At 36.1% G+C, this 26,261-nt stretch overlaps 1 protein-coding gene across 2 annotated transcripts in view; it reads right to left on the minus strand.

The window, feature by feature from the left end:
• The window catches only part of TEX10 (testis expressed 10), a 59,036-nt gene that overhangs the window by 26,532 nt on the left and 6,243 nt on the right, over positions 1 to 26,261 (minus strand). For both annotated transcript variants that reach the window (XM_043979545.1, XM_043979544.1), the window contains exons 2-6: positions 25,036 to 25,148; positions 22,541 to 22,773; positions 11,980 to 12,115; positions 9,936 to 10,111; positions 8,649 to 8,826 (exon numbers count right to left, since the gene is read on the minus strand). In XM_043979545.1, coding sequence (XP_043835480.1) covers positions 8,649 to 8,826; positions 9,936 to 10,111; positions 11,980 to 12,115; positions 22,541 to 22,773; positions 25,036 to 25,148 — 836 coding nt within the window. The remainder of the gene's footprint in view (positions 1 to 8,648; positions 8,827 to 9,935; positions 10,112 to 11,979; positions 12,116 to 22,540; positions 22,774 to 25,035; positions 25,149 to 26,261) is intronic.

A 26,261-nucleotide genomic window follows, 5' to 3' on the forward strand; every position in this document is an offset into this window, starting at 1 on the left:
ATCTTCATCATTTTTTACCACACAAGAATATTTCATCACATTCATATACCATAACTTGTTCTACCATTCTTCAATTGATGAGCATCTCCTCAGTTTCTAATTCTTTGCCACTACGAAAAGATTTGCTATAAATATTTTTGTACATAAGGGTCCTTTTACATTTCTTTTGATCTCTTTGGAGTATAGACCTAGTAGTTCTATTGCTTTATCAGAGGGTATTCACAGTTTAATACATGCTGTCTCCTTATAATTACCGCTTCCCTTTCAAGATGTTCACCAACTAAATCTTTAATGATTCTTTGTAGAATTTTTCTAAGAATAACAAACAAGCTCACTGGCCTATACTTTGCAGACTTGGCTCTTTTCTCTAGTCCACTGGACCTGGACTTGGGAAGACATGAATTTAAATCCTACCTCAGATACTCAGGTTCTTTACCCTGGGCAAGTCACTCTCTGCCTCAGTTTCCTCATCTCTAAAACAGGGATAATAATACCACCTAATCCCCAAGATAGTTGTCTGAGGGCAAAATGAGATGGTATTTGTACAGCATTTTGCAAACCTTCAAGTACTATCATTTATTCATGAATTTTTCTATACCACTGAATACAGCTTAACAATCACATATGCCAGTTCTTTTAGGACCTGAGGGTTTATGTTGTTCATCTGAACCAGCAGACTTGAATCCATCATGGGCAAATAGGTGCTCTCTTACTATCTCCTTACTTATATTGGCCATAACTCCACATCAGTCATTTGTGTTTCATGATTTCCAATGTAAAAACCATTATTCTTTGCAGAGAAAACAGAAATAAAATGAATTGAATAGCTCTGTCTTTTCTCTATTTTCTGTGATCTCATCATCCCAACCACTGAAAGCAAAGGTGTTATCCCTTCTTTGACTCCCTTTAGTTTCTGCAGCAGCAAAGGGCTTACCACAGTTTTAGAAACAGCTTAGCTATTGGTACTGTATGTACTAGTAGAGGAAAAGATCTGTGTCAATCTTGACATTCTCACTATAAATGAAAACAGAACAGAATTAAACCTAAATAAATGGAAGGACAGTTCATAATTCTCACAAGTTTTCCTTAGTGAGGCAAATAAGAGCTGAGAGAGCTGATTTTATCAAGGGTCCAAAGGCAAAAAGAATCATTATTTCATGCACTGTCAGATTATTTCACATTGCAAGGTTTGTGCTAAATGTTTGCAACATTACAACCATGTATATAATTTTAGCTTAGGAAGCGAGACTGGTTACAAAAGCTGAACTATAAGAAATTCTATGAAGACCAACTATACCTTCCACATTAAAATCAACATATACTTGATGACTTCTATGCTAGGATGGGCATTGGAGAAAAATGGTTCAAAAGAAATTTGAGGCCAAAGGATATACAGAAACCTTACATCTATGTATCATGAACACTTTCTTCATGAAAACAAAACAAAACAAAAAGCCAACAAGGAAACTAGGCAAAGATAGTGGAATAGAAACAGTATAGCCTAGGTATTCCTACAATGAATCCAACAACAATATAAGAATGTCACCTGGCAGTAATTAGGAAATATAAGGAAAAACTCCAGTGGATCATCTTTCCAGCTGTGTAATTTAAAATTCTAAATGTGGGTTCTAATCTGTTCCCCTAGTTTGGGGGGAAACTGACTAAAATCACTGATAAAATGAGTTTAGGTTTTCAAGGGTTTATTGAAAGATAGAAAAAGAAAGATTGAAAAGAGAATTCCAGCAGCCTGGCATTCCTATCTTTCCTCAATTTTCCTGTGAAGTCCTCTGGAGTCAAGCGAGCTCTCCGTGGAGGCCCTCCTTCCTCCTTCCTGTCCCCTCCCAGCAAATGGGAGGCTCCTCAAGTTGATTGGCTGGTAGCCTTGATAGACAGTACCCATGAGCAAATGTCACTTCCTGACGCCAAGAAAAAGCCGCACGGCCTTGCCCTCTGAGGCATTCTCTTCATGGTGGAGCTTTCCTATACTAAGTCTCCAGTAGGTGGCGTCATTCCAATCATTACACAGCCAAAGATAAAAAATGTGAAGAATCTGAGGAAGAGGTATGGACAGGATTATGGACTGAGGCCAGGGGTTTGTGCCAGGCCAGCAGCCCAAGGTCTCTCAGATTGGCCTGGGACAAGGATTCAGTGTCCAGATCTTTGAACTAGGCCAGCAAGAGATTCCCAGGGGTGTTCACATACATAACTATTTGCCCAGACCAACAAGATGGAGTTTCCCAGAGGTGACAAGAACAAAGATTTGGTGCTCACTAAAAATAGAAAGAATCCACTAGTCACTTCCCAAAAGAAAACCCAAAATAAAAATCCCACTAGGAACATCACTGCGAAAATCCAGAGCTTCCAGGTCAAAGAAAAAATGCTGCAAACAGCATTCAAGCACCAAGGAATCACACAAGATTTAGCAGCGACAACTATAAAGGAGTAGAAAGCAAGGTACACAATTTTGTAAAACACAAAAGCTAAAGGCTGCAACTAAGAACAATATAGCCAACAAAACTGAACGTACTTCTAAAGAGGGAAAATGGACCTTTAATGAAATAGACTATTTTCAAGGATCCCTAATGAAAAGATCAACTTTGAAGAAAGATTAAAAAGATAAAAACAGGGGCAGCTAGGTGGCGCAGTGGATAGAGCACTGGCCCTGGATTCAGGAGGACCTGAGTTCAAATCCGACCTCAGACACTTAACACTTATTAGCTGTGTGACTCTGGGCAAGTCACTTAAACCCAATTGCCTCACTAAAAAAAAAAAAAAAAAAGATAAATACAAGTGAACTTATAAGACTTTATAAGAATGAAGTATGTTTGCATTCTAACGAGGAAAAGGATGACACAAGCATCATTAAGAACTATAAAGTCACCAAGGTCCAGAGATAGCCAAATAAGAAGGGGCTACAAAGTATTTTAGTTATGCTTTGGGGATTTGAAAAGAAGAGGAAAAGGATACACTATGGGAGAAAAGGGGAGGAATGAGAAAGTTGACATCACATAATCAGGGAACATGTAGATATATCTATGCAAAATGAGGAAGGGGTGAGAGGACTATATAAATGAGAGAATAAACATGGAAAAAGCTTAGTGTAATAACAACATTCAACTCAACAACAACAAAAAAAGGTGAAGAAATACAGAGAAAAGAGTGAGAATAAGAGAAACAGTTAAGAAGGATCAGTTAAAAGCAAAGAAATCCTAAATTCAGAAGAGGGTATATGAAATATGAAAAAGGGGTTTAAAAGGAAAGAAAGGGGGCAGCCAGGTGGTGCAGTAAATAGAGCACCAGCCCTGGATTCAGGAGGACCAGAGTTCACATCCGACCTCAGACACTTGACACTTAGTAGCTGTGTGACCCTAGACAAGTCACTTAACCCCAATTGCCTCCCCCCCCCAAAAGGAAAGAAAGGATAAATTATAAATTTCAGGTTATAAAATAAACTTGCATAAATTATCAGGATTTCTGTGAATTAGCAGAAAAATTCTACAGGAAGAGAGAAAGAAATTTTGTTTTTCTAACCTCGATGGGCCAGGAAGGGGAAAGAGGGAGAGAATTGATTTGGAACTAAAAATACAACTGAATTTTTTAAAAGGGTAAAAACCTATGTTTGAGTTCTGATTTAAGAGGAAAAGAAGAGGATTTGTATAAAGCATAGAGCTCTGGTACTGAGCATACTTGTATTCTACACCTTTCTACAGAAATAGCAAAGGAAAGAAAAAAGAGGAAAATGTTTTAGAGAATAGAATGCAGTGTACATTAAAAGCTTTTGTAAAAAAAAAAAAATCCAACGAAGCTTAGAAAAGTAACAGGGGGTGGGAGGATTGAGAATCTTTGCTATTAAGTCTACCGTATAAAGGTCTCATTTCCAAGATATATAAAGAAGTGATTCAAATTTATTAGAATATACACCATTCTCCAATTGATAAATGGCTAAAAGATATGAATAGGAACAAGTACTTTTCAAAGGAAGAAATCCAAGCTATCAATAGCCATATAAATAAATGCTCTATATCACTAATGCAAAATGCAAACCAAAGCCAACTATAAGGTTCCACCTCACAACCATCAGATTGTCTTGTCAAAAAAGGCAGATGTGTTAAAGAGGCTGGAGGCAGGTACACTGATGCACTGTGGTAAGGTTGTGAAACAGTACAGTCCATATTCTGGAAAGCAATTTAGAACTATAGCTTAAGTTACTAAACTGCACACATTCTTTGACTCAGCAATACCACTATTAAGCCTATACTCCAAAAAGATCAAAGAAAGAGAAAAAAATTCCTTTATTTGAAAAATATTTAAAACAGTTTATGGAGGCATAGAACTGGAAACCAAAAGGGTAAAAATCAACTGAGGAATGGCTGTACACTTTATAGTATTTGAATATAATAGAATATTATTGTAATATAAGAAATGAAGGTTTCAAAGAAACCTCAGAAGATGTACATGAACTGTGTGTCTTGTTTTTATCCCCTGGCAAAAGGGTCAGAAGAAGCAAGAGAGAGAAAAAAAAGAAAATGCTTGATAACTGAATTTAAAAAATTAAAGGAAGAAAGAAACAGGGCACTGGAGAAGCCAAACAACAAATATAATCTGGAAAGTTAAACTGATTATTAAATATGAATAGTCAGAGATCAAGGTAATGCTTGATGGAGGTAGAATAGAGGTAGACGTTTGCAAATGAATTCCACAAGAGACCACATTTTTAGTTAAACTAGCCAGACTTTGTAACAAATACAAGACCCTACTAGGTGTGTTAATTCATTTAAAGACATCTGAATACGTAAAGTAAAGCACTGCCTTAAAAGCATTCCTCTATATTCCTATACAGCAGTGAGACCTAGAACTAAAAACAAGCATCGTATAGAACACAAAGGAAACAGTGCAGGGTAGGAGGGAGGTGGGATGTAATATTTAATAACCATCAAGGAACTCCAAAGAACTGGAGTATGGATGTCATCAAAGAATTCTGACAGAAAAACAAGCAATAGCCAAGTGGCTAGAGTGAGGGATGACAGGTGGCCAGCCAGAGTGCTCCACGGGTATCATAAGGCAGTGAAGAACTGAAAACAATAGCAGAAACATCTAAAATGAGAGGATTTATCCAATATTTGAGAATCATACAAGATTGGAGCTCCTCTTGGCTGTTTTGTACTCAAGCAGCCTGAGTCAATCAAGCCTCAAGAATGGTTTCCCTACCTTTTAAGGAAAACACAACCTATTTTGCATAAGGGAAATGTTTAGGACATTGCTATCAAAAGTATAACTCTATTCCATAGTCATTACTAATATCAATTATAAAACTGGGAGATTTATGCTCAAAGGTGCTGACCACTATCATGGCGAATGACCAACACAGACTCCAATCAAGGAAAGAGTACTCTGAGATTGTGAGATTCCCCATATGCCTGTTTGTGAATGAAATTGTGCTAACTGTAACATGCCCCAAAACAATGCAATTCTTCCTAAACAAGACCCAGAATAATTCAAGAGTTCAGCCTATCTAAAAAGAATGTTTAGTGTCTATACAATGACGTTGTATGGCTACCCCAGAGACTTGGTCCAACAGTACAGTAACCTTTAACATGCAGTTAGCAACTAGATGGTGCAGTGGATAGAGCACTGCACATCAAATCAGAAGTCCTGAGATTATATCTGGACTCAGAAATTCACCAGCTGTGTGATCCTGAGCAAGTTACTTAACCTCTCTGTGCCTCACTTTCCTCAATTGTAAAATGGGGATAATAATAGCATCTCTCTTCCACGGTTGTTGTGAATATATTTCTAAAGTGCTTTGTAAAACTTGAAATGCTAAATAAATACCAAAAGATATTAAGGCTGTGGTAAAAAATTATTTGTGGTATAGGCAGCATTTAGGATTTATTCGGGCTGCTGGAACTCACTCTATCTCTTCTAAGAGAGTCCAGACCAGAGTCCAGCTTTCCAGACCAGAGACCAGACCAGAGTTGAGTTTTCTCCCAGTGACATCTTACTACTCCAAGAAGATGAGCTCAGAGACTTCATATGAACAGTTTTGTTTTGTTGGGGTTTTTTTTCCTCCTTCTGTTATTATATACACCATTTGTAACATGTACTCTCTGCAGAGGCCCTCCCTCTGCAAGGCTAGTGTCAAAGTCTCTCATTCATGAGGGACCGCCCTTCTGGACAAAACTTTCCTCTCTCCCTTTTCTATACTGATATTAACATATTGTTTGCTAGCATAGGGTATTATATTCTGATATTTTTGGCTGTTTCATCAGCAAACCCATACATGCTTTCCAAAGAAACAAAGGGGGGGAAATGTGATAAAAATTATTTGTGGTATAGGCAGCTTTTGAAGGACCTCCCCTTTTGGGGGAGAAAAGATAGAATGCTCTCTGAAGGTTAAAGGGCACTTCCGGAACGCCAACTCTAGAGTGACTTCTGGAATGCGATTATGCTTTCTCTTGCTGGTGACTGAGGTCCTGGTGGCACGCGAGCAACCTTAGACTGGTGGGCTGTTCAGGTTGGTGAGTTACTTACTGAAAACCTTAAATTCCTTTGAACCAGCTTAAGCTAAGTTTAGAGTTAAGACATTTCTCTGTATTTCTATTTTCCTATTTCCTTATCTTTGATTTTTATTAGTTTCACCTTTGTTGTTTAATTAATTCCCAAGTAATAAAATCTGATCCTTTTGTGAACTAAAGCTTAGAGGCTCCTTTCTTATTGGCCTGGGAGAAATATCTAAAAAGGGCTGTTCAGAGGGGAGGTTAAACTGAAAAGGGTCCCTCATATTTCTGGGACCCCAATATTAAGGCGAGTCACCCAAATAAAGCTTTGTATATCAAATTTTGACCCTCACAAGGCACTCACTAGCTCTATGATCACATAACCTCTCTGTTCCTCAGTTTTCCCATAATAGCACTTACCTCACAGGGTTATTATAAGGATCAAATAAAATAACATGTAAAGCTGTTTGCAAATCTTGAAGAACCATATAAATGCTAGGTATTATCAACAATAGTAATAACAATAACAATTATATAGTACCTACTATGTGCCAGGCACTGTACTTAGCACTCTTTACAAATATCTTATTTGATCCTCACAAAAACCTATTATTATCCTCATTTTATAGTTGAGAAAACTAAAGCAAACAGAGGTCAAGTGACTTGCCCAGGGTCATATAACAAGAAAGTGACTGAGGCTGGATTTGAAACCAGGTATTCCTAACTCCCAGGCCTGGAGTTTAGTGCACTGCACCACCAGCTGTTCTAAATTATGACAATGAAGGAAACTCAGATATCATCTAGCTCAATCTCCTTATTTTGCAAGGGAAGAAAATGAAGCCAGAAAGGTAAAAATGACTTGCCTACCCATCACACATCAATAAATTGCTTAGTGGGGGACTAGAACCAAGTTCTCCAAATTCCGAGCCTTTGTTCTATCTGGCACACATACACATTCTCACTCTCACAGAACAGTAACAAACTGTGATCTCATCTCACAGTGGCTTTTCCACATCTAAACTTAGAGCCCCTAAAATTCTGTGTTATACATTAAAATATACTTTACAGAATACCATAACTTTGAATGCATTATATGACTCAGCAATCAAATAATTTAAACCACTGTTTTAGAAGGGTTTCTGAATATGGTAGCAAGAATAATTTACAATAGTAAACACTATTGACTAAGTTGAAGGAGCCACCTCTAAAGCAATGTGTTTCACAAAGTATGCCACGCAATACTAAATGTTATTACAGATTTTAAAAAAATCTATAAATAATTGCTTAATGCAAATTAATCAGAATATAGAGTATAGTAAATATAATATTCACAAACTAAACAAAACGTGCCTATTATATACTTAAGGGCTCACCTCAATAAACACCAGACCCTGAACTAACAAAGAACTCAACAAAAACATCTGCTGTTATTGAGGAAAAACTGCAAATGGAATACCTCATATTATCACTCAAAGGTTCAGTACACTGCAATTCTTCATGGCAAAGAATACTGTGTTATGAGTATATTAAAAAAAAAAAAAAAGCTTAAGAATCACTGATCTAGACCACTATTACCCTAAGGGCCAGTTAAAATAATAATAAAGTACCAAAAGTTTCCCATCCCTGGGTATCCAAAATTTCCAAAATCAAGGAGTCTAAGTTGGCCAGTTTAGTTTTGGGGAGGAAAATTACACTTTGATGGTTGAAATATTCCACTAGATTCCATACCTTAATTCCATTCTCTAAGGTACCTACAAGCTATATATTATATTCTATAAGATTAATAGCATTAGATACAGTGCCAAGCTTCAAGTGAATACTGCCTTTTGCTGATAATTGTCATATAATTAAATTATAATCTACCGATAAAACACCTCAATATATTCTTACTCAAAGACAGTCAATTACCAGTTATATCATATAGCAGCTAAAATTTATTAAGTTGCTACAATACTAGAAATAAACTATTAAATCATTTACACTGTACCAATTACCAATACCTAATTTTCTACACTTGCTATTTATCCTACCAAGCAACTATAGTAAAAAATCGTAAAACAATATTGATGGTAAAAAACGTGTAGAACAAAATTACAATCACTGTAAGGGAAAAAAATTAGCATACAAATAAGCCTCACTTGAGCATACTACCTCACATGCAGTATCCTTATAAGGGCAGTAGCCAAATTTGAACCGAGTCTTCCCATAATGCAGCAATGACTTAAGTGACATAGTAAATCAGCAGGTAGACAAGGCAGAAAATATAACAATTGGACCAAACGCTGCTGAGATGCTGCAGGAAGAAGAACCACAGTGCCTTCTTGTGGATCTAAACAGACAAAAAGAAATTAAATTCAAGCATAAAAATTGTTAAAAGTCTCAAAGGAATTCACTTAGAAAGATTTAACAATTCTCAACGACTTGGAACATTGTTCTGAATGTTGCAATTTCTGAACCTTATTTAGAAATGGATGGAGTCACAGTAACAACTTATCATAAAAACATCTTTTCTTGAATATATTCAGAAAACAAAAAAATATCCTGATCAACATTTAATGGGAACATTCCATAATGTGCCTAGCTTTATAGTTCAGAATAGGTTGATATGCAAAATACTAATTTCTAGCCATTTGAAGAGCCAGAGCACTAGAAAGTACTTTGAAAATTACTCCGCTTTGCTCTCTAGCAGCAATATATAATGCTTAATGTTACAATAAGAAATAGATCCATAAAGTTTCTTTTTCAGAAAGTAAACAGTTCTGTGATTCAGAAATAGTTGAAGAGGAGCTTTTTGACCTTAGTATATTTTATTTAAATGCTCCTTCCATAAGTGATGAATAAAAGCATAAAGGTTATGTGGGATTAGTGATGTAAATAAATATGTCATAGTACAATGAATTGTTACTGATTTTTTAATAAAATAGTATTTTCTCCTCCAGGGATTAACATGTGAGTTTCACTTGGGGGTTGGGGGAGAGAGAGATTAAAGATTCAAAAAAACAAAGATATCACTAACTTCCCTAAACTTCAAGGAAAAAAATTCTCCCAGATACTAAGCTATTTGTTGGTCTCATGTTATGTGGAAATGAAATGACTACTTTATAGTTTCAAAGTAGAGCAATCATGTCTAAAGCATCCATAAACAAAAGTTTAGTCCAATTTACCAATATTTTATAATCGCTTTGAGTCCACTAGTTTTTAAATTACATAGTTTAGAACTATTTGAATATTTAAAGGTTTTTCAACTAATTATTCTTTAATATACATTAAATCACCTAATTTAATAAGTACGAAAAGGCTACCTAGAAAATTTCACTTTATTTCAGAAAATAATAAGACATTCAGAAATGAGGGATAAAGGTTATATTAAAACAGAAATAAAAAATTAAAAAAAAAAAAAACATCAGAAACTATGTTGTTAAACATCTCAAGTCTTACCATAGATCCGAGAAGCTGCAGCTTGCAAACTATTTAGTAACTCTTTATTTGATCGGGCTGCAGCAGCATGAATGATATCAATAAGTTGAGTTGAGAGTTCAGGGTTTTTACTGCCAAGCTGAGCAAGCTGCAAGGGCAAGCTAGCCAGCCAACGAGATAACACTTTACTTCGGCTTCTAAAAAAGGACAAAGATGATAAACATTTCATTTACTTAAAAAAAAGAGAAAAGAAAAAGAAAAAACAAAACACAACTGGCATATTTAAAAATACTGGAATAAAGCATCTGCTATGAGCCAGACATTGTGCTAGGTACTAGAGATAAAAATACAAACAATGAAACAATCTCTATTTTCAAGGAACTATCACAGAGCCCTTCATTAGACTGGAATAGTAGGGGGAATGTATTGTTCCACTTAAGTAAAATTTTAAAATAATTGGAATTAAAACTTGTCTTACTCTAATATTCCTAGAATAGGAATTAGGTAGAATACAATGAATGTAACTGAATCTTTTCTTAATAACTCCAAGTCATTCCTAACCAGGAAGTGAACAAGTGGTAAAGAGGCCACAAGTCATAATGAATATAACACTGGCTTGAGAGTAAAAAAGATGAGTTCTAGTCCTGTTTTCACCATGTACTTTCTCTATAACTCTAGACAAATAAATCACTTGAACTTTCAGTGACTCAGGCAATACCTCCAGGATTATAGGCTACAGAGCAAATGGCCATTTGCAACGGGAGACTGAATTCATTATCTAGAAATAGTGGTGTTCACATCCAAAGTCTCAGGAGGCTATGTCCCATAAACACACCTTATAAAGAAGTTTCATCCCCACTGGTTGCTCAATGGTAGGCACCTATATGTTCTGCAACTGCACCAATAGTGGAGGGCATAGGACATAGTTAAAACTGCACAAGAGTGGAAGTCTTTCAGTGAGCAGCTACTTGGACAGCAAGAGAAAATGTCGCCCAGATGTTTAACAGACTCCTTTAATATGCCAAACCCACCCCAAACTGAACACAAATATTGAATGTTTTTCCTGAGTGCCTGGTCTTCAGTTATTCATAAATCAAAACAAAACTTTAAGCTAAAAAGATTTTTTAAAAAATTATGGGGGCAGCTAGGTGGCGCAGTGGATAGAGCACTGGCCCTGGAGTCAGGAGTACCTGAGTTCAAATCCAACCTCAGACACTTAACACTTACTAGCTGTGTGACCCTGGGCAAGTCACTTAACCCCAATTGCCTCACTAAAAAAAAAAAAATTATACATCTATGCAACTTATTAAGAACCCTGTTGTTAGGCCATATAACATGATTTATATAAAAATTGCTTCAGTGTTTAAACCCTATTGACTTCAAACCCCTGACCAGATGCCACCAGGATCTCCCCTTTTCTGGAACCTTTTTGCCAAATCTTTTTCTTTTCTCTGCTTAGCTGGATGCCAAGGAAAAAATATGTCAGGAGAAAAAGTCTGGAGTGCCCACTCCCCTGTTCTCAAAGGTCAGGAGCCTCTCCAATTACCCACATATATAGGGAAGACAAGGCCTTTTACACCATTTGAATGTATAGAGATTTACGAAATACAATCCTTCCAATAAGATGGAGGATGATTGGTGCTTAAAGGTCATTATGCCTCCTGGTCCACCAGGCTTAACATCTGCCCTACTGCTGCACTATAAAATTTTCATGGACCTTGCATTCCATGCTGCCACTGCATCTTAGAAGTAAACCTAAGTTTTTCTATCCTCCTCATTTCTGAACTTTCCTTTATGAGTTGTCTCCCCTGATTAGAATGGAAGCGCCTTAAAAGCAGGGTTTGTCTCGATTTTCTATTTACATCTTGAATGTACTTAAATGCTTTTGTCATTTATTTTCTTTCAAAGTCTTTATTCTACATGATTTATTGATCAAGAAACACTATACTGTTCTATGCAATCACTTAATCAAACTACAGTACAACATGCCAAAAGGAAGAAATATCATCATAGGAAATTTATACCTAAGATGCAAAAATTTTAACAAATTAAAATCCTTTCTTACTTGATTTTGTGAGGACCCATTTCTTCTTTCTGATAGATATTATTAAAAAAGTTCAGAAGTGAAGAACGAACAGAACCAAGGAGATTCTTCTGTTGATAAAGTGTATAAACTGCCCTGATTAGCACCTCTGTTGCCACTAGGAGGAGGAAAAAAGTTTACAACAAATATATAAATTGATTAAACATGAGTTTTGGCACAATTACATGACCAGTACTCATCTTGTCTGGACAAAATATATTACAGCAAACTCATGATCATAAAATTTTATTAATTAGCAATACTGTAGAAAATCCAGTCCACTAAATGGCCCACAAAAATGATTCATAGTGTTTGGTCTAACTGTCAAAGTAACAACTGGCAACTGAAGGGATGCATTAGCCTTTTCTCTGACAGAAAAGTAACAACACAAAACAGACCAATTAAGATGGTACCAGTTGTTTCATGTGATTTTCAAGCGACATTAAACCTCAATTTGGATACAAGACGTTTGGAACTTAAGAGAGAAAAGGAGGAATATTAAAAAAAAAAAGGATTTCTTTTTAGTGAAATATAAGCCCAAATGCTACTGAGGAAATTAGAAAATTACTATTAATACACTCTTCTGACAAATAAAACAAGAATATAGATAAAAATATTAACAGGTAACATAACTGTGCTCTAATTGGCTTTTTTGTTCACTCCAGCTCCAACCTCCTCCAAGAAGAGGCCAACTGAAGATGTAACATAGTCCCACATGGGTCTTTTTTTCCCCTCCCTAAACAGTGTAGGTCCGAAAATCTGCATAGTACCTACACACCAACCAAACCCCGAGAGGTCAGCCAAAAATGAATTAGACTATCTACCCTCCCGTCCACATCTTCAACTTTAGCAGTAAAAAATATTTTAATATAATTTTAATTACTTTTCAGCTTATAACCATATATTTGTTTTCAAATATATCTCGTTTTAGAGATGTTGACTATATTCAGATTCATTATAGCATGGAAGGGGAAAAAGAAAACTCATCCTGAAGTTATAAATTCAACAAACTTTTAGTAACTTTTAGTATACACCTATTATTTCTTGTTCTATAATCATACGACAGGCATGTCACATTTCTTAGAAAATTAGTCTAATTAAAACTTTAAAACTATGGTAGTTGTGCTCTAACATTTTCTTCTTTTGGATTAGCACAGAACAGTACAACAAACGTATGTGGAGAGGGGAGTTCAGGCTTGTGATTTTATCAGTATCAGGATGTTTTCCTTTCCTTTTCAAAATGTTTTTTAATGCACTTGAAATAATCTAGTCAGTCCCCCCCCCAATAAATAATTAAAAATGAGTAAAAAAAGAAATTTGAAGCACCTATTGTATACACAGTCCTATGTCAGGTGCTATTGGGACATAAGGTGTAGATGAGACAAAATCCTTGCTTTCATGGTTCTTAAAATTTAGTATATAAAGACCTAATTTTTTGGGGGGGTGGGGGTGGGGGTGGGGGTGTTATAATCCACTGATCCACAGTGTAGCAAACTCTGGAGAGGGCCTTGGAGTCAGCTATACCAGGAGCAACAGCTTCTAGAGCTCTTAGTCCAGAGATAATAAGGGGGTCAAACAACTGGTCAGAAAAAGATACAGGAAACCCTTTGCTAGCAATGGGTGCAGCTGGCACTGACTGGCAACTCTATTGCCAATACACTGTCATGGGATGCAGTAGGGCAGAGAGGTATACTTCTGGTCAGTCACAAGGGAGCAGGAATCCTGGTCACAGTTCCAAGACAGAGAAAAACACTAGCACTTGTGGCAGGAGTAGTACATGGAACCCAGCTGGATAAAGACCAGAGCGCAGACCAAAAGAGCTATGACCAGAACTCTCACCAGATCACACCACTTTGGAAGCACCAAAAACTTGCAGATCCCTAGAATTAACTCTGAAAACAGCCTGAAGCTTAGGACAATGCCTCCCCACTCTCAGGTGAGCAGTGCCCAGATTTAACAAAAAGTCAAGAAATAGACTGGAAAAACAAACAAAGAATGTGACCATAAAAAGCGATTTCAGTGACAGAGAAGACCAAGACACAAACTCAAAAGCCAATAATATGAAAACATCTACAAGCAAAGCATCAAAGAAAAATGCTAATTGGATCCATGCTCAAGAATGATAGAGGGGGAAAATTGAGATGATGTAAGTAAATTATGAAAAAAGAATTTATAGCTTGGTGAGGGAAGGAGGGAGAAAAAGAGGTAGGGAAGGAAAGAGTGAGGGAGGAAGGGAGGGAGAAAGGAAGGAAGGAAGACCTCAAAGAACAGAATTTTCCTAAAGAAGCACAAAAAGTCACTGAAGAAAACAACCTGTTAAAAAGAAGAAGTGGGGGGCAGCTAGGTGACGCAGTGGATAAAGCACCAGCCCTGGATTCAGGAGGACCTGAGTTCAAATCTGACCTCAGATACTTGACACATACTAGCTGTGTGACCCTGGGCAAGCCATTTAACTCTCATTGCCCCACCAAATCAATCAATCAATCAATGAAAAGAAGAAGTGGCCAAATGGAAAAAGGTACAAAAGCTCACAGAAAAAAAAAAGTTCCTTAAAAATTGGAATTGGGCAAGTGAAAGTTACTGATTCCATGAAACTTCAAGAAACAATAAACCAAAGTCAAATGAATTTTTAAAAAGGAGAAAATATTAAATATTTCATAAAAAAAACTGACCTAGAAAACAGTAAAAAATACTTAAGAATTGTTGGACTATCTGAAAGCCAGTATCAAAAAAAGAGCCTAGACATCTTATTTCAGAAATTATCAAGGAAACTGCCCTGATATCTTAAATCAGAGGGTAAAATAGAAACTGAAAGAATTCACCAATCACTTTCTGAAAGACATATTACAGCCAAATTCCAGAATTCCCAGGTCAAGAAAATATTGCAAGCAATCAGATAGAAACCATTCAAGTATTATGGAGCCACAGTAAGATCATCCAACATATATCAGTTTTGAAAGGTGGAGCCAAGATGGCTGAAGAAAGGCAGTGATTCACCTGAACTCTCCCCAAGACCCCTCCAAATACCTTTAAATAATGCCATAAGGCAATTCCTTTGAGCAGCAGAACCTACAAAAGGACAGGGTGAAATAATTTTCCAGCCAAATTAGAAGATCAGTGGGAAAGGTCTGTTGTACTGGGTGAGAGTGAAACACAATCCAGTGCAGGCTGCGCCAGCACAGATCTGGCCCCAGGAGCCACTGAAACAGCAGATGCAGCAACTGCTTCTGGAACTCTCAACCCCACAAACAGTAAGAGGATCAAACAACTGGCCAGAAAGAGATTACAGGAGTCTCTTTGTTAGCACTGAGGCAAGACTCTGTTGCTCTGTCCATACTTGGATCTGGGTCACAGTTCTGGGTGGCAATCCTAGGGTGGGGAGGAGCACTAGCACACCACAACAGTGGCCCTCTTCACAATTCCAGGGCAGAAAAAAGGGCTTGGGGTCCGCCTGCAGACCAGAGCACAGGCCAGGAGCATAGTCAACACACCTCTCATTAGATCATACCACTTTAGTAGAACTGAAAACTTACAGAAGTTTCTCTTAAAACAACTGCACAAAATCCCTGAAGCTTGTGACAGTGCATCCTCCAACCTGGAAACAGAGTCCTACTTTAATAAAGAATTAAAAGTCAAGAAATAGGCTTGGAAAATGAACAAACAGAAAAAAATTCTGACCATAGAAAGTTACTACAGCAACAAGGAAGATCAAAACACACACTCCGAAGGTGATAACGAAGTCAAAGCTCCTACATCCAAAGACTCAAGAAAAATATGAATTGGTCTCAGGCCACGGAAGAGCTCAAAAATCACTTTGAAAATAAAGACAAGCAAGCAGAGGAAAAAAATGGGAAGAGAAATAAGAGTGATGTAAGAAAATCATGAAAAAAGAGTCAAGAGTTTAGTAAAGACACAAAAAAAAACTGAAGAAAATAACACCTTAAAAAGCAGACTAAGCCAAATGGTAAGAGGAACAAAAAGCCAATGAGTAAATGAATGCCTTGAAAAGTTGAACCAGCCAAAATGGAAAAAGGAGGTACAAAAGCTCACTGAAGAAAATAACTCCTTAAAAATAGGAAATGATCAAATGGAAGCTAATGCTTTATGAGAAATCAAGAAATAATAAAATAAAACCAAAAGAATGAAAAAATAGAAAGCAATATGAAATATCTCATTGGAAAAACAACTAACCTGGAAAAGAGATCCAGGAGAGAGAATTTGAAAATTATTGGACTACCTGAAAGGCATGATCAAAAAAAAGAGCCTAGACATCATCTTCTAAGAAACTGTGAAGAAAAACTGCTCTGATATTCTAGGACCAGAGGGTAAAATGGAAATGGAAAGAACCCAGGGATCACCTCCTAAAAGAGATCCCAAAGAGAAAAAACCCAGGAATATTACAGCCAAATTCCAGAGCTCCCCCGTCAAGGAGAAAATACCGCAAGCAGCCAGAAAGAAACAATTCAAGTATTGCAGAGCCACAGTCAGGATAACACAAGACCTAGCAACTTCTACATTACAGGATCAGGGGTTTGGAATGATATTCCAGAGGGCAAAGAAACTGGGATCATAACCAAGAATCATCTACCCAGCAAAAATGAGATTATATTCTTTCAGGGGGGAAAATGGGCATTCAATGAAAGAAAGGATTTTCAGGCATTCTTAATGAAAAGACCTGAGCTGAATAGAAAATCTGACTTTGAAATACAAGACTCAAGAGAAGCATAAAAAGGTAAACAGGAAAAAGAAATCATTAGGGATTTTTAAAAGGTTAAACTGTTTATATTTCCTACAGAGGAAGATGATACTTGTAACTCATAAGAACTTTCTCATTATTAGGGCAGGTGGATGAAATGTATATAGACAGAGGGCACAGGTGTGGGTTGAATATAAAGGGATGACATCTAAAAAAAATAAAATTAAGGTGTGAGAGAAGAATGCATTGGAAGAAAGGGAAAGGGAGAAGTGGAATGGGATAAATTATCTCACAAAGAAGCAAGGAAAAGCTTAACCAGTGGAGAAGATGGGGGAGGTGAGGGGGAGTGAGTGAACCTTGCTCTCATCAGAATTAGCTCAGAGAGAAAATAACATACACACTAAATTGGGTATAAAAATCTATCTTACCCTGCAGGAAAGGAGATGGGGAAGGGGATAAGGGGATTGGGGTGGGGGTGAGGGGTGATAGAAGGGAGGGAAATACAGTTAGCAATAGTTAAGTGTGAAAAAAATTTTGAAGCAAGTTTATCTGATAAAGGTCTCATTTCTCAAACATATAGAGAACTGAGTCAAATTTATCAAAATAAGAGCCATTTCACAAATTGATAAATGATCAAAATATATGAACAGTTTTCAGATAAAATAATCAAAGCTATCTATGGCCATATGAAAAAATGCTCTCTCTACCGATTAGAAAGATGCAAATCAAAATAATTCCGGGGTACTACCTCATACCTATTGGATTGGATAATAGGACAGCAGAGGAAAATGACAAATATTGAAGGGATGTGGGGAAAACAAGACATTAATGTACTGCTGGTGGAATTGTAAACTGATTCAAGCATTCTGTAGAGCAATTTAGAACTATGGCCAAAGGGCTAATAAAACCATGCATACTCTTTGACCTAGCAATACCACTACTAGGCCTGTATCTAAAAAGAAATAAAAATCAAAAAATTAAAGGACCTATATGTACAAAAAATATTTATAGCAGCTCTCTTCTGATGGCAAAGAACTGGAAATTAAGGGAATGCCTGTCAATTGAGGAGTGGACAAACAAATTGTAGTAGGTGATTATGATGGAATACTATTGTGCTATATAAAAAATGATGAGCAGGTTGCTCTCAGAAAAGCCTGGAAAGACTTATGAGCTGATTTAAAGTGAAATGTACTGTGCACAAAGTAACAGTGATGTAGGATGATCAGCTGTGAATGACATGGCTATTCTGAGCAATACAAAGATCCAAGACAACTCTGAAGAACTTATGATGAAAAATGCTATCTGTCCCCAGAGAAAGAACTGATGGTGTCGGAATACATACTGAAGCATAATTTTTTTTAATTTTATTTTTCTTGAGTTTTGGGGAGGGGGGGTTGTTTTCTTTCACAATATGACTAATCTGGAAATGTTTTGCATGACTACACATATATATATATCTTACATTGAATTGCTTACCTTCTCAAAGAAGAGTGGGAAGGGAGGAAGGGAGAGAATTTGGAACTCAAAGTTTTAAAAATGGATGTTAAAAGATGTTTTTACATGTAATTCGGGAAAAATAAAATGCTAAATTAAAATGAGTTAAAAATTCAGATTCCAGAGCCAGCAATTCAACTGAATTATTAAGTACCTGTATCTAAGCGACTTTGATTTTGTCAGGCTGACACTAAAATACCTTTAAGCTAAAAAATGAGTTAAAATTGAAAATTTTGTATTGGGGGAAAAAAAAAAGATATAGCAGTTTGTATGTTAAAGGAGCAAAGGGCTTAGAATATAATAATCCACAATCCAGAGGAACTAGGATTATACTCAAGAATCACTTACCCAGCAAAACTGAGTTGAATCCTTCAGGGGGAAAAAAATGGACATTTACTGAAACAGAGGACTTTCAAGTATTCCTAATTAAAAGACCAGAGCTGAATAGAAAATCTGACATTCAAACACAAGACTAAAGCAAAGCATGAAAAGGTAAAAGTGAAAGAGTAATCATAAGGGACTCAATAGTTAAACTGCTTACATTCCTATATGGAAAGATGCTACATGTAACTCTTAGAAATATTTTCATTATTAGGGCAGATAGAATGAATCTGCATAGACAGGAGGCATGAGTATGAGTTAATTATGTTGGGATGATCTCCCCCCCCCAAAATAAAATAAAAATGAAGCGGTGAGAAAGAGAAATGTACTGGGAGAAGGGGATAGAATGGGGAAATTTTTTCTCACATAAAAAAAACATGCAAGGAAATGCTTTTATAATGGAGGGGAAAAGGCAGGGCAGGAGGGCAATGCTTGAACCTCTCTCTCATCAGAAATTATTCAAAGAAGAAATACTCTCTCACACACGCATGCATACACACACACACACACTCAGCTGAGTATATAATTCTAATTTATCCAACAGGAAAATCGGAGGGAAAGGGGATGGGGAGGCACATAGAAGGAATGATAAAAGGGAAGGCAGATTAAAGGAGGCAGTGGTCAGAAACAAGACAGATGCTTAAGGAGGAACAGGAAAAAAGAGAGATGGATAAACAGAAAATAGGATGGAGGGAAATATATATAATCATAACTGAAATGTGGATGAAATCAACTAACTCATTATATAGAAACAGCAAATGCATTAGAAACCAGAATCCAACACTATGTTGTTTACAAATGACAATTATCTGCAAAAGACACACACAGGGTTAAAATAAAGGGCTGGAGCAAAATCTTAATAGATTCATTCGACTGAAATAAAAAAGGGGTAGAAATCATGATCTTGGACAAAGCAAAAGCAAAAAAAAAAATCTAATTAAAAGAGATAATGGGGATGATACTACATTTTGATAAAAGGTACCATTAGACAATGAAGCAATAGAAAAAATTTTCTCTGATAAAAGGTATCATTTCTCCAATGAGTTAAATTTGTAAAAATAAGAACTATTCCCCAATTGATAAATGGTAAAAGGATATGAAAGGTAGTCTTCAGAAGGAAAAAAAATTCAAAGCTATCTATAGTCATGAAAAAAATGCTCCAAATAACTACTGATTAGAGAAATGCAAATTAAAACAACTCTGAAGTGCCACCTCATACCTATCAGACAAATGCTATAGGGGATATGGGAAAATAAGTATACTAATAAAGTATACTAATAAACTGCTGGTGGAGTTGTCCAACCATTCTGGAAAGCAATTTGGATCTATGCCCAAAGGGCTACAAAACTGTACATACTGTAACCCAAAAATACCACTACTTACATCTGTGCCCCAAAGATCAAAGAAAAAGTAAAAGGACCTATATGTAGAAAAATATAGCAGCTCTTTTTGTAGCGGCAAAGAATTGGAAACTGAGGAGATGCTCATCAATTAGAGAGTGGCTGAACCAGTTGTGGCATATGATTATGATGGGAGTACTATAGTGCTATCAGAAATAACGAGGGGGGTTGGTTTCAGAAAAATATGGCAAGATCTATATGATGCAAAGTGAAATATGAAGAACAGTGCACAACATCAGCAATGTTGTAATAGATGATCAATTGGGAAAGACTTGGCTTCTCTAATTAATACAATGATTCGAGACAATTTCAAGATTCAAGATAATCAAATGCTATCCACCTCCAGAGAGAGAATGGATGAACTCTGAGTGCAAACTGTAGTAGAATTTTCTTGCTTTACTTTTTTATTTTTTGGAATGTGGCTAATATGGAAATGTTTTGCATAATTTCACATGTATAACTGATATATTGTTTGCTTTCTCAGGTCATACAAGTGTTTTATGTGGCAGAGTGAAACTGTTTTGTTTTTTTACTCCGAGTCCAATACTCTAGTCTCCACACCAAGAAAACAAGTTCTATGTTGCTTGCTAAATAAAGAACTGTTGTAAAAAGAGATAGTCTTAAGGGATATTTTTATTAAAAATAATGATGAGGGGGCGGCTAGGTGGCGCAGTGGATAAAGCACCAGCCCTGGATGCAGGAGTACCTGAGTTCAAATCCGGCCTCAGACACTTGACACTTACTAGCTGTGTGACCCTGGGCAAGTCACTTAACCCTCATTGTCCTGCTAAAAAAAAAAAAAAAAAGATGAATGATTACCTGTTCCTCATTTAGACTTCACTATTTCTGTCAATGGCACACTACCATTAACTCAGTCTCCCATGTTCAAAACCCTGAAGACTTTTTCATCTCCCTTACCATGTTATTGTGGCTCAGTCATTTCAGTCACATCTGACTCTTTGTCATCCCATTTGGGGTTTTCTAGGCAGAGATAGTGGAGTCGTTTGCCATGTCCTTTTCCAGCTCATTTTACAGATGAGGAAATTGAGGCAAACAAGGTTAAATACTTTGCCCAGGGTCACATGGCTAATGTCTGAAACCATATTTGAACTCAGGAAGGTGAATCTTCCTGACTCCAGGTCTGGCACTCCTTCCACTGAACCACATAGCTGCCCTATCATGAAACTAACTGATTATTAAATCCTTTGGATTCTATCTCTGCAAGATTATTTGTATCCATCCCCTCCTTGTATTCCCATCATCATCATCTTAGTATGAGCCCTAATTACCACTGGCCTGACCTACTGTAGGGGCTTCCTACAAGATCTTACCATCCCTCATTTCTCCTTGCAGAAATTCTTTACAACAATGTCAGACTTGGTTTCCTTCAGCATAGGGTTAGTGACAGGACTATTCCTCTTATAACTTTCCAATGTCTCCCTATTGCCTACTGAGTAAAGTTTAAACTCCTTTACTTGACATACAAGTCCTTGGCAACCATATTTAGCAAACATTTCTAACCTTTTATGCTAATACTCTCCTATATATAATCTATGTGCCAGCAAACTGGATTATACATTCCCTCTACTTTCCTATGACTTTACTTGCATGCTTCCGTATGTTGAATTGCTACCCATTTTTAAAAGTCTAATTCTAATGCCACTGTCTAAAAGTCCTAACTGATTTTCTATTCCTTTCCCTCCCTCCCTGTTGGTAACTTTTCTTTCAGGATCTCACAAAGTGTATTATTTATAGATCAGCCTAACAATGTCACTCCCTCTAGTAGCTTCCTATACCTTTAAGATAAAATATAAATTCTTTGGGTTGGAGTTTAAAGCTGGCCTAGTAGTATCTCTATGAACAAGCATATTTCCCAACCTTGGAAGTCACTGCACTTTCTTACCTCTGACCTATTAAAATTCCTAGCTTACTTCAAGGCTCAGCTCAAAAACTACCTCCTGTAATCTGTCCTGATTATCCTATTTATTACTATTTTCTTCAACTTCTTCAAATCATCTCTTATCAAATCATCTGTGGATCTTTCTAGAGCAAAATGTATACTCCTAAGGACAGAGACTTACATTTTTGCCACTAAATGCCCAGCACTTAGTACACAATTATGTACACAGCAGGCATTTCTTAAGTGTTTGGTCAAGCTGAGAGAGTAATCCTTTTTTTTTTTTTGGGGGGGGGGGATGAGGCAATTGGGGTTAAGTGACTTGCCCAGTGTCACACAGCTAGTAATTGTTAAGTGTCTGAGGCTGGATTTGAACTCGGGTCCTCCTGAGTCCAGGGCCGGTGCTCTATACACTGTGCCACCTAGCTGCCCCTAAGTAATCATTTTTTAAAAGTTAAAGATACTGATTTACCTAAACTTGTAACCATAAAGAATTGAAGCAAAGCTAGATGATTGTTCATAAAAACAGAAAGTGTGAACAGTAGTGTCAAACTTCTTCCTCCAGAGACAAGTAATAAATAGTTAAAGAATTCAGAAAGACACTAGAAAGGAATACAAATAAAAACGATCTTATCCACAACTATTTGCCTGGGTCCTTTTAGAAATATTATTTACCTCTGTTTGGCTGTATCTGCATTAATCGCCATGTCACCCCAAGCAATCTGTTCAACTGTTTACTGTTTAGCTTGTAGCCATCTTCAAAACTCTCAGTCACAAATTTCCTAATCATTTCTATCCAATCAAAGTCTTTCTGCAACGTTGAGGTACTTGCCAGGGACACCATGATATCACACAAAGTTAAATTCAGCAAAAGATGATCTACGTTGTTTAATGGAGTCATATATTTGCTGGTAAATATATAAAAAAAACACAAAACACTATAAGACATTATATCCAATAAAACGAACATTCCAAATACAATTAATAAGGTACCTTATTAATAAACATTAAGAAGAATATCTCCCTTAATAAAGTATAAACTTCAATAGCAAGTGCAAACACGCTAGGAATAATAGTTTAGGGAAGACATTTATCCAATTATGGAGTCATATTTGGGGTGAAGACCTGAAACAGGAGTTAGGCAATTCTCAGTTTCAATCTAGAATGTAAAAACATCAATATACCAAAAGATATGTTGGCCTATACTTCACACTGGCCTAATGTCATCAGGTAAAATTCCATGCAATGATAGTGATTTCAAATTACTAGCAATGCCTTATCTTGGTCCATGGTCCTGGGGAATCAAACACATTTCTTGACTCACAGTAGGGAAAGGGGTACATCCAAGAGCAAAATACAACAACAACAACAAAAATTGTCAAACAAAGTTGTTTTGCTGGTCATCTTGCTTAAACTTTATCTTTACTACAGAAGAGGGAAGGAACAAGCATTTATTAAGTGCCTACTATGTGCCAGGCACTATGCTAAGAGCTTTACAAATATTATCTCAATTGAAAATATTGCTCTGTAAGAGGGCATTCAATTGAAAGGGAGTGTATCAGGAATGATCATGGTATTTTTAAAATGTTATCAATAAAACTTTTTTTAAAAACTAGGTGGCACTGTGGATAAAGTGCTGTACCTGCAGCCAGGAAACACTTACTAGCTGTGTAACCCTGGGCAAGTCACTTAACCTGTTTGCCTCAGTTTCTTCAACTAATAATAGCACTTACTTCCCAGGGTTGTTGTGAGGACATAGCAAAGTGCCTGGCACGTAGTACTACATAAATATTAGTCATTATTGATATTAAAAAACATGCATTAGATATAACAAGCACTGATTTCCTAGGACTAAGATCATAATAATCCCCTTTAGAAGTTTTACTCAACAAACTATTGAAAGTATGGGTCTTAAATATACAACATTCCCAAAGGGACCTCATTATCTGTTATTCCCATTAATTTCATTAAATTTACAATGAATTTCTATCTTATTATTAATTTAAAATCCATACTGTTTTTCTTTCCAGAGTCATATTCTCTGGGTTCATAAGTACTAAGGAACAGAATGTCTCTTCTTGACAGATATAACTTTGTCATATTTCCACAACTAGCATCCTAACTGGTCACAAACATTACTAGTTTTCTCCTTTTGGTAAGATCTGATTATGTTTAGACCTTTCTTCTTTAGCCATAGGAAGCCATTCTTTCCTTGGGAAGGGCTACCACTCCTCATTTATCAGCTGTGTGATCTTGGACAAGACCTTTCTCTCCTACAGGTCTATTTCCTCAGCTGTAAAATTAAATCAGATGATTCCAGAAGCCCCTGTCAGGTCCAAAACTCTAAGTCTAATTCACATTCTCCTGTTTTACAGGAGATCATAATTAATCTCAACTTCCTGGACCACTGCTGCAAGCTTACTACTCTCTAATGGATTTCTCTAGGAACTACAATAGGATTGATTCAACCTAATTAAGTCAAGAACCATCTCCCTACTAGCTTACAACACTCCCTCCACAAATCTCTGTTCACTCTGGTGAGAAATAACCTTTTTTCTGAACTGCAACATCTATCTATACAAAATTTTATTAGTAACAGTTGTTTTCCTATTTTATAGGTGAGGAAACTGAGGCTCAAATAGGTTAAGTAATTTGCCTATGGTCACATATACTAAGTGTCAGATCCAGACACTCATCTAGAATAAAATCTGCCCATGGGCAAACATATTACCACTATATTTATTTCATAAGAACTAGAAAGAGAAATATCAAAATAAGCTCCTCCCTGAAGACATAGAGGATAGGTATGAAACACTGTATATAATGTCAGATTAGGTTCATGTAATTGTTAATTTTGTTCAACTGACTTTATTCTTTTTTTTCCTTTTTGGTATAAGGAATTGTTCTTTAGGAAAGGGAAGTAAAAATATATTTAGAAATAAAGACATGAAAAACAAAAAATCAATAAAAACATGCTTTTAAAAAGTACTAAGTTTCCCAAAATAAAAAAAGAAAAATATTTAATAGGACAAAAAAGTCCTAGTTTAAACACAAGCAATTTTGGCAGTGATTAAAATGAAGTAACCTAAATATGACTTCTGAAAGACTCAATATTTTTAAGTAATAGATCTTATATTCCTTTTTCAGCTCTATATAATGGGAAACAATACCTTTTGTTCGATTCTTTCCTTTTATGTTTCATAATTTCTTGTAGATTATAAGGAAAATTACTCATAAAATGGTGTTTAAAATCAAGAAGGTAATTCTTTCGAAGCCATACCTCCTATTAAAAAGACAATGCAACATTAGAAAAACCTGAGTAAAATTAATTCAATTATTTAATCATCTAAATAATAAAATTTAGAAGCAGAAACTAAAGGTTCTTTTTTCAGCTATTGTTGTTCAGTTGTGTCCAACTCTTCATGACCCTATGGAATCCATAGGGTTTTCTTGACAAAGATAATGGAGTGGTTTGTTATTTTCTTCTCCTGAATGTCCCCATTTTTAAAGAACAAATGATAAACTGAGGCAAACGGGTTAAGTTGCCCAGGGTCACACAGCCAGTGTTGGAGGTCAGATTTGAACTCAGATCTTCCTGACTCAAGGCCCAGTGCTCTATCCACTGCACAACCTAGCTGCCCCCCCCAGCTATACTTGTAATTACTAAAAATGACATCTGCTAATGACAAACTAAATAAAAGTAAAATGAATTAGTATGGTCCACCATTTTTTCACCATCAAATTATATTAATTATAGTCACAACTTGTTTTGCAGTCAAATTAAACTTTAGTGAAATTTTATTGTTATTCTGAACTTAACACCAAATAAAATGAGCATTTCCATATACAAAGTCAAACAGAAAGAGCATTTTACATGAAACTATGAATCTCTATTGTAAACTGGTTGACTTCTTTTTAATGTAAGTTCAACATGTAACTTTCAAGCTGTCCTGTTTGTTAAACTTTACATTAGAAGTAAATACCACAAAAATTAAAATTTTAAGCAATTAACACAATAATTATGAAACCTATAAGAATTGTCATAGAACATTCAACTAAACAGCATTTCTAGGTTACTCAAGTATGGACACTCTCCTCCATGTTTCTCAAAATATATAATGATTCACTTTTTAAATTATTTCCATTAAAGATAACTAGGCACTGGCATTCAGTAAAATATACATTCATGTGTCACTGATAGAAATTTTCAGATAAAGATAAGTATAGTTAGTTCATTAAACAACATCAACTGAAGCAATGATACAAAATGTTTTTTAAATTAAGAGTAACTGGAAAACACTAAAAATTACTGATGCGCCCTCAGAATTATTAATACATTTCACTGATCCTTAACTATAACAAAACTTGCAAACATACCAAATTTTAACTAAATACC

This window comes from Dromiciops gliroides, chromosome 1 (assembly GCF_019393635.1).
Source record: "Dromiciops gliroides isolate mDroGli1 chromosome 1, mDroGli1.pri, whole genome shotgun sequence".
NCBI lineage: Eukaryota > Metazoa > Chordata > Mammalia > Microbiotheria > Microbiotheriidae > Dromiciops > Dromiciops gliroides.